The sequence below is a fragment of the Gobio gobio genome (assembly GCF_949357685.1).
Source record: "Gobio gobio genome assembly, chromosome: 23".
NCBI lineage: Eukaryota > Metazoa > Chordata > Actinopteri > Cypriniformes > Gobionidae > Gobio > Gobio gobio.
Genome location: NC_137119.1, coordinates 42,085,917 through 42,096,722, shown reverse-complemented (window position 1 = coordinate 42,096,722; position 10,806 = coordinate 42,085,917). Strand labels below are relative to the sequence as shown.

Below are 10,806 nucleotides of genomic sequence, written 5' to 3'. Positions count from 1 at the left end.
TTGATATAGGGTGCGTTTGGTTGAGTTTAACCAGCTAGCAAGCTCTGCAGGCTGGTGTTATTTCACAGTTTCAGCTCAAAGGCAATGCTCGATATTACTGACTTGGTTATTTGAGACGGTCATTTTATAAAGATGTTTCTTTTTCAAAGACATTTATGCTTCATAATCTAGCAGTTATTTTTTGTTTTATATGTTCATGTTTTCATATACCCGTTTTCATGTCACGTTTGTATTTGTCAACAACCGTATTTGTTGTATTTGTTTCATAACAGTATTTTCATTATTTCAATTTCAATGACGGACATGCCCCGCCCCCTGCACATGCCCCGCCCCCAATTACTCGAGTACTCGTTTTTGAGACCTATCGATGATCGAAATGAGAAATTGACAAAAATGCCCATCCCTATAACTTACTAGTTAAAGCCAGTGCTTAGTGTTTGTTTTGGGTTAGTTCTTGCGACAGATATTTGGCTATAATCGTTCTAAAAATACAGAAGTTAAAGTGCCATTCAGTAGCGATCACTATAGATCCGCAGTCTTTACTCTTGAGGACTGAACAGGTTCTGCTCGATCATCTTCACTCAAATGTTCTGGGTCTGATTCGGGCGGTAAGGGGCGTGACGTTTCCGACGTGCACTGCGTTTAGCGAATCACAACACACTGGGCCAGCTGACCAATCAGAGCCCATCGCGTATTTTTGAGGGACTGGCTTCATACAACCCGGAAAGCATCAGACCGTTTTACAAGGAGGGACAGAGCAGTGTAGAATAAAGGTCAAATATATGAAAAATAAGGCAATTTTTTTTTTAACGAAGCATGAACACATGTTACAGTGCACCCCACAAACACAGTCAAGCCTTCAAAAGAATGTGTTTTACCACCCCTTTAAGTAAAATGTATATATATATATTTAAAATTTATATAAAAATGTATATATTTATATAAAATAAATATTTAAGTAAATAAAAAAATATATTAAAAAAGGTTCAATTCTATAATAATTAATAATTATTTTATTTTGATAAAAATACACTTTATATAAGATATGATCATAGAAAATATATTTTAATAATACAATAATTATGAATAGTTAATTATTGATAAAATCATTATAAAAATATAAATTTTACAAAACATATATTGTAATTTACATACAAACACACAAATGCACACACATCAATCATGGGGAATATGTAATTATTACTGAAAAAAAATGTGTTTTAATAGCTAGTATATAATTAAAAATGCATTTTTACATATAAAAATATATTTTATCAACAAAATAACTACATTCTATAATAATTAACAATTATTTAATTTTGATAATACATTTTTTATAAGATATAATAATATAAAATATATTTTAATTTGCATAAATTCTATATATAATTACATACACAAAATATTATGTGTGTGTGTATATATATATATCTCAGGAGGAATATTTATTCATTTATTGCTAATAAATGTACATAATTAACTAAAATGTTTTTAGATATTAAAAATAACCGTTTTATAAAAAACAATTACTTTAAATGGTATTATAATTATTAATAAATATTTTAAGTATTATAATTATTAATAAATAAATATAAATAATAGTTTTTATAAAAACACACACACACACACACACACACACACACACACACACACACACACACACACACACACACACACACACACACACACACACACACACACACACACACACACACACACACACACACACACACACACACACACACACACACACACACACACACACACACACACACAAAGTTTCTTTCATATGTTGACTTATTTCCTACTGACACATACATTTGGGATAAATAAACAAACTTAAGGGCTTTTTATGTTCAGCTTTATATATCATTAGAGAGTGTTTTATTGATCAGACGTGTGTGTGTGTGTGTGTGTGTGTGTGTGTGTGTGTGTGTACAGTGAGTTTTACCTCCGACTCACTGAATTCATTCGGCTTCAGGCGATAAATCTTTGCAATCTGATTTCCAGTGAAGCGCTGTTTGACAAACACAGAAAATGTCAAGTTATTAATTTTAATAATAGATCATATAAATAACACAGGGGTCAGGGATAAAGGCACCTCATAGGCTCGTGATCCGGTGATGTCAGCCAGACTCTGAGCTCCTCCTACAGCCGCCTCCAGATCCCGACACTGACCTGACGTACTGGAGTCCATCCACACCGGACAATCCTGCACCGCAAAACCATCCTACAACACACACACAACACACTGACCACTCACAACACACACTTATAACTGTCCTACAGCACACACACAACACACTGACCACTCACAACACACACTTATAACTGTCCTACAGCACACACACAACACACTGACCACTCACAACACACACTTATAACTGTCCTACAGCACACACACAACACACTGACCACTCACAACACACACTTATAACCGTCCTACAGCACACACACAACACACTGACCACTCACAACACACACTTATAACCGTCCTACAGCAGACACAACACACTGACCACTCACAACACACACTTATAACTGTCCTACAGCACACACACAACACACTGACCACTCACAACACACACTTATAACCGTCCTACAGCACAAACACAACACACTGACCACTCACAACACACACTTATAACTGTCCTACAGCACACACACAACACACTGACCACTCACAACACACACTTATAACTGTCCTACAGCACACACACAACACACTGACCACTCACAACACACACTTATAACTGTCCTACAGCACACACACAACACACTGACCACTCACAACACACACTTATAACCGTCCTACAGCACACACAACACACTGACCACTCACAACACACACTTATAACTGTCCTACAACACACACAACACACTGACCACTCACAACACACACTTATAACTGTCCTACAGCAGACACAACACACTGACCACTCACAACACACACTTATAACTGTCCTACAACACACACAACACACTGACCACTCACAACACACACTTATAACTGTCCTACAACACACACAACACACTGACCACTCACAACACACACTTATAACTGTCCTACAGCACGCACACACACAACACACTGACCACTCACAACACACACTTATAACTGTCCTACAGCAGACACAACACACTGACCACTCACAACACACACTTATAACCGTCCTACAGCACACACAACACACTGACCACTCACAACACACACTTATAACCGTCCTACAGCAGACACAACACACTGACCACTCACAACACACACTTATAACCGTCCTACAGCACACACACACAACACACTGACCACTCACAACACACACTTATAACTGTCCTACAGCACACACACAACACACTGACCACTCACAACACACACTTATAACCGTCCTACAGCAGACACAACACACTGACCACTCACAACACACACTTATAACCGTCCTACAGCACACACAACACACTGACCACTCACAACACACACTTATAACTGTCCTACAGCAGACACACAACACACTGACCACTCACAACCGTCCTACAGCACACACACAACACACTGACCACTCACAACACACACTTATAACCGTCCTACAGCACACACAACACACTGACCACTCACAACACACACTTATAACCGTCCTACAGCACACACACAACACACTGACCACTCACAACACACACTTATAACTGTCCTACAGCAGACACACAACACACTGACCACTCACAACACACACTTATAACTGTCCTACAGCACACACACAACACACTGACCACTCACAACACACACTTATAACTGTCCGACAGCACACACAACACACTGACCACTCACAACACACACTTATAACTGTCCTACAGCAGACACACAACACACTGACCACTCACAACACACACTTATAACTGTCCTACAGCACACACACAACACACTGACCACTCACAACACACACTTATAACTGTCCTACAGCACACACAACACACTGACCACTCACAACACACACTTATAACTGTCCTACAGCAGACACACAACACACTGACCACTCACAACACACACTTATAACTGTCCGACAGCACACACAACACACTGACCACTCACAACACACACTTATAACTGTCCTACAGCAGACACAACACACTGACCACTCACAACACACACTTATAACTGACCTACAGCACACACAACACACTGACCACTCACAACACACACTTATAACTGTCCGACAGCACACACAACACACTGACCACTCACAACACACACTTATAACTGTCCTACAGCAGACACAACACACTGACCACTCACAACACACACTTATAACTGTCCTACAGCAGACACAACACACTGACCACTCACAACACACACTTATAACTGTCCTACAGCAGACACACAACACACTGACCACTCACAACACACACTTATAACTGACCTACAGCACACACAACACACTGACCACTCACAACACACACTTATAACTGTCCTACAGCAGACACACAACACACTGACCACTCACAACACACACTTATAACTGTCCTACAGCACACACACAACACACTGACCACTCAAAACACACACTTATAACTGTCCTACAGCACACACAACACACTGACCACTCACAACACACACTTATAACTGTCCTACAGCAGACACACAACACACTGACCACTCACAACACACACTTATAACTGTCCTACAGCACACACACAACACACTGACCACTCACAACACACACTTATAACTGTCCTACAGCACACACAACACACTGACCACTCACAACACACACTTATAACTGTCCTACAGCACACACAACACACTGACCACTCACAACACACACTTATAACTGTCCGACAGCAGACACAACACACTGACCACTCACAACACACACTTATAACTGTCCGACAGCAGACACAACACACTGACCACTCACAACACACACTTATAACTGTCCTACAGCAGACACAACACACTGACCACTCACAACACACACTTATAACTGTCCGACAGCAGACACAACACACTGACCACTCACAACACACACTTATAACTGTCCTACAGCACACACAACACACTGACCACTCACAACACACACTTATAACTGTCCGACAGCAGACACAACACACTGACCACTCACAACACACACTTATAACTGTCCGACAGCAGACACAACACACTGACCACTCACAACACACACTTATAACCGTCCTACAGCAGACACAACACACACTTATAACTGTCCTACAGCAGACACAACACACTGACCACTCACAACACACACTTATAACTGTCCGACAGCAGACACAACACACTGACCACTCACAACACACACTTATAACTGTCCTACAGCAGACACAACACACTGACCACTCACAACACACACTTATAACTGTCCGACAGCAGACACAACACACTGACCACTCACAACACACACTTATAACTGTCCTACAGCAGACACAACACACTGACCACTCACAACACACACTTATAACTGTCCGACAGCAGACACAACACACTGACCACTCACAACACACACTTATAACTGTCCTACAGCACACACAACACACTGACCACTCACAACACACACTCATAACTGTCCTACAGCACACACAACACACTGACCACTCACAACACACACTTATAACTGTCCTACAGCAGACACACAACACACTGACCACTCACAACACACACTTATAACCGTCCTACAGCACACACAACACACTGACCACTCACAACACACACTTATAACTGTCCGACAGCACACACAACACACTGACCACTCACAACACACACTTATAACTGTCCTACAGCAGACACACAACACACTGACCACTCACAACACACACTTATAACTGTCCTACAGCAGACACAACACACTGACCACTCACAACACACACTTATAACCGTCCTACAGCACACACACAACACACACTTATAACTGTCCGACAGCACACACAACACACTGACCACTCACAACACACACTTATAACTGTCCTACAGCACACACAACACACTGACCACTCACAACACACACTTATAACCGTCCTACAGCACACACACAACACACACTTATAACTGTCCGACAGCAGACACACAACACACTGACCACTCACAACACACACTTATAACTGTCCTACAGCACACACAACACACTGACCACTCACAACACACACTTATAACTGTCCTACAGCACACACAACACACTGACCACTCACAACACACACTTATAACCGTCCTACAGCAGACACACAACACACACTTATAACTGTCCGACAGCACACACAACACACTGACCACTCACAACACACACTTATAACCGTCCTACAGCACACACACAACACACACTTATAACTGTACTACAGCACACACACAACACACTGACCACTCACAACACACACTTATAACTGTCCTACAGCACACACAACACACTGACCACTCACAACACACACTTATAACCGTCCTACAGCACACACACAACACACACTTATAACTGTACTACAGCACACACACAACACACTGACCACTCACAACACACACTTGTAACCGTCCTACAGCACACACAACACACTGACCACTCACAACACACACTTACACTAGCACAACTTAAGGGTCATTTGTGTGTATTGTGTGTGTTTTAATCTCTGAAAGCTCTTGTCGTCATTCATCAGGTGAAGTATTCCTCATTAATGCCCCAGACAAACAGTGTGTGTGGCATTAGTGCAGTGAGCACTGAGCGCTTCAGATGAATGAGAACAGCTGTATTCATGTCCAGATGTGGTCATCACCTGTAAAAGGTCATGTAGAGATGATCGCGGGTCCAGATGATTGAGGGTTCGTCTCGCGCCCTTCCTCCAGAACACACTGCCATGTTGCTGAAACACAGATGACAAACATGCTGTGAAATCCTGGCCTGAGCTCAATCTGCATCAACACAAATGCACAATTATATTGGTTAAAAATATTTAACGCAATTCAATTAGCATCCGTTTTTAGCGTTACTGCATATGATCACGAAAACAATAAAAACAATAACTAAATGTGACATTTATTATAACAGTTTATGTGAAGATTGTTTTAAATTCACTCAAATGAAAAGTTGCAATATTTTTTAAAGCCTATTAAATGTTAGAAATGATGGCTTTCAGTTATACTGTAGTGTTGAATTATGACTATAATCACTTAACATATTTATAACACCATATTTATGCCTTTCTGCAGTCATTTGGAGATTCAATATGAAATTATGCATTACAATAAAAAAATAAAACATTACACTTTTTTTATATACATACATATATATATACACACAGATGGAATGACTTATGGACGAATGGCTATAATGATAGACAGAACGATGGATGGATGGAACGATGGATGGATAAAATGATAAATGGATGGATGAATGGACGGATGGATGAATGGAATGATAGATGGATAAAATGATAGACAGAATGATGGATGGATGAAGGATGGATGATAGAACGATAGAGAGAATGATGGATGGATGAAGGATGGATGATAGAACGATAGAGAGAATGATGGATGGATGAAGGATGGATGATAGAACGATAGAGAGAATGATGGATGGATGGAAGGATGGATGATAGAACGATAGACAGAATGATGGATGGATGGAAGGATGGATGATAGAACGATAGACAGAATGATGGATGGATGGAAGGATGGATGATAGAACGATAGACAGAATGATGGATGGATGGAAGGATGGATGATAGAACGATAGACAGAATGATGGATGGATGGAAGGATGGATGATAGAACGATAGACAGAATGATGGATGGATGGAAGGATGGATGATAGAACGATAGACAGAATGATGGATGGATGGAAGGATGGATGATAGAACGATAGACAGAATGATGGATGGATGGAAGGATGGATGATAGAACGATAGACAGAATGATGGATGGATGGAAGGATGGATGATAGAACGATAGACAGAATGATGGATGGATGGAAGGATGGATGATAGAACGATAGACAGAATGATGGATGGATGGAAGGATGGATGATAGAACGATAGACAGAATGATGGATGGATGGAAGGATGGATGATAGAACGATAGACAGAATGATGGATGGATGGAAGGATGGATGATAGAACGATAGACAGAATGATGGATGGATGGAAGGATGGATGATAGAACGATAGACAGAATGATGGATGGATGGAAGGATGGATGATAGAACGATAGACAGAATGATGGATGGATGGAAGGATGGATGATAGAACGATAGACAGAATGATGGATGGATGGAAGGATGGATGATAGAACGATAGACAGAATGATGGATGGATGGAAGGATGGAATGATAGAACGATAGACAGAATGATGGATGGATGGAAGGATGGAATGATAGATAGAACGATGAATGGATGGAACGATGAATGATAGAACGATAGACAGAATGATGGATGGATGGAAGGATGGAATGATAGATAGAACGATGAATGGATGGAACGATGAATGATAGAACGATAGACAGAATGATGGATGGATGGAAGGATGGAATGATAGATAGAACGATGAATGGATGGAACGATGAATGATAGAACGATAGACAGAATGATGGATGGATGGAAGGATGGAATGATAGATAGAACGATGAATGGATGGAACGATGAATGATAGAACGATAGATAGAACGATGGATGGAATGATAGATAGAACGATGAATGGATGGAACGATGAATGATAGAACGATAGATAGAACGATGGATGGAATGATAGATAGAACGATGAATGGATGGAACGATGAATGATAGAACGATAGATAGAACGATGGATGGAATGATAGATAGAACGATGAATGGAATGATAGATAGAACGATGGATGGATGGAACGATGGTAATAGAACGATAGATAGAATAATGGATGGAATGATAGATAGAACGATGGATGGTTGGAACGATGGTAATAGAACGATAGATAGAATGATGGATGGATGGAAGGATGGATGATAAAACGATAGACAGAACGATGAATGGATGGAACGATGAATGATAGAACGATAGATAGAACGATGGATGGATGGAACGATGAATGATAGAACGATAGATAGAACGATGGATGGATGGAACGATGAATGATAGAACGATAGATAGAACGATGGATGGATGGAACGATGAATGATAGAACGATAGATAGAACGATGGATGGAATGATAGATAGAATGATGAATGGAATGATAGATAGAACGATGGATGGATGGAACGATGGTAATAGAATGATAAATAGAATGATGAATGGAATGATAGATAGAACGATGGATGAATGGAACGATGGTAATAGAATGATAGATAGAATGATGGATGGAAGGATGGAATGATAGATAGAACGATGGATGGATGGATGGAATGATAGATAGAACGATGGATGGATGGAACGATGGATGATAGAACGATAGATAGAAAGACGGATGGATGGATGGATGGATGGATGGATGGAAGGATGGATGGATGGAATGACAGACAGAACGATGGATGGATGATAGAACGATAGATAGATAGAATGACGGATAGATGGATGGAAGGATGGATGGAATGATAGACAGAACGATGGATGGATGCAACAATAGATGAAAGAACGATAGATAGAACGATGGATGGAATGACAGACAGAACGATGGATGGATGGAACGATAGATAGAATGACGGATGGATGGATGGAATGATGGATGGAACGATAGATGGAATGATGGATGGAACGATAGACAAAACGATGGATTGATGATAGAATGATAGATAGAATGACGGATAGATAGATGGAATGATGGATGGAACGATAGACAAAACGATGGATGATGCAACAATAAATGAAAGAACGATGGATGGATGGATGGAATGACAGACAGAACGATGGATGGATGATAGAACGATAGATAGAATGATGGATAGATGGATGGAAGGATGGATGGAATGACAGACAGAACGATGGATGGATGCAACAATAGATGAAAGAACGATAGATAGAACAATGGATGGATGGATGGAATGACAGACAGAACGATGGATGGATGATAGAACGATAGATAGAATGACGGATAGATGGATGGAAGGATGGATGGAATGATGGATGGAACGATAGACAAAACGATGGATGGATGGATGGATGGATGGATGGATGGATGGATGGAATGAAGGAAGGAATGATAGACAGAACAATGGATGGATGATGCATAGATACTTATAAATAAGTATAATTTGTAAAAGCTATTTCTCTAAAGAGCTAAAGCTATTTGTACCTATTTTTTTAATATGCATGTTTTGTTTCTGTTTTTTTCCAGCACTAAGAATGTGTCTGTCAATCCCAGTTCAGCACATCAGTGTTTAATAAATGCTCAGATTATATGTGATTTATGCTGTCAGACATCAAACACTAGACGAGGAGCCACAGCTCTAATCTGCACATTTCCCCAGATTTAACAACAGAGAATCTCTTGCATTCCCCCACATCAGCTCTGAATATCAAGCATATTTGCCAGCATAATGAATGATGAGAGTGACCTGTCCGCTGCCTGAGATGGCCTTCACCCGGGAGAAGTCAAACCCAGCGCTCCTCATCTTCTCCAGGAGGACGTCAAGCGCCTTCCGTCCGACGGCACAAACACAACAACAGATCGATCAGTGTCCAGCACACACACACTCTGCATGATCTGAGTTAAAGGATCGGCCGCTTTACCTTCACCCACATGAGCGCTGGAGACGTGACCGTCAGCTGGTCTGGCTGGATGTGAACTCCTCCATGAGTCCTGCACACACACAGGGAGAAATCAGGAAACCCTGGAGGAAAACCCCTGGGCTGCTGG

General features: G+C 40.8%; 1 protein-coding gene across 2 annotated transcripts in view; it reads right to left on the bottom strand.

Annotated features, from left to right (window-relative positions):
- xylb (xylulokinase homolog (H. influenzae)) overlaps positions 1–10,806 on the bottom strand; it is a 71,086-nt gene that overhangs the window by 54,789 nt on the left and 5,491 nt on the right. The window contains exons 3-7 of one of the 2 annotated variants that reach the window (XM_079806379.1): positions 10,680–10,749; positions 10,505–10,585; positions 6,760–6,846; positions 2,102–2,230; positions 1,952–2,017 (exon numbers count right to left, since the gene is read on the bottom strand). In XM_079806379.1, the coding sequence (XP_079662505.1) occupies positions 1,952–2,017; positions 2,102–2,230; positions 6,760–6,846; positions 10,505–10,585; positions 10,680–10,749 (433 nt within the window). The remainder of the gene's footprint in view (positions 1–1,951; positions 2,018–2,101; positions 2,231–6,759; positions 6,847–10,504; positions 10,586–10,679; positions 10,750–10,806) is intronic. The other variant, XM_079806380.1, reaches the window with a different exon arrangement.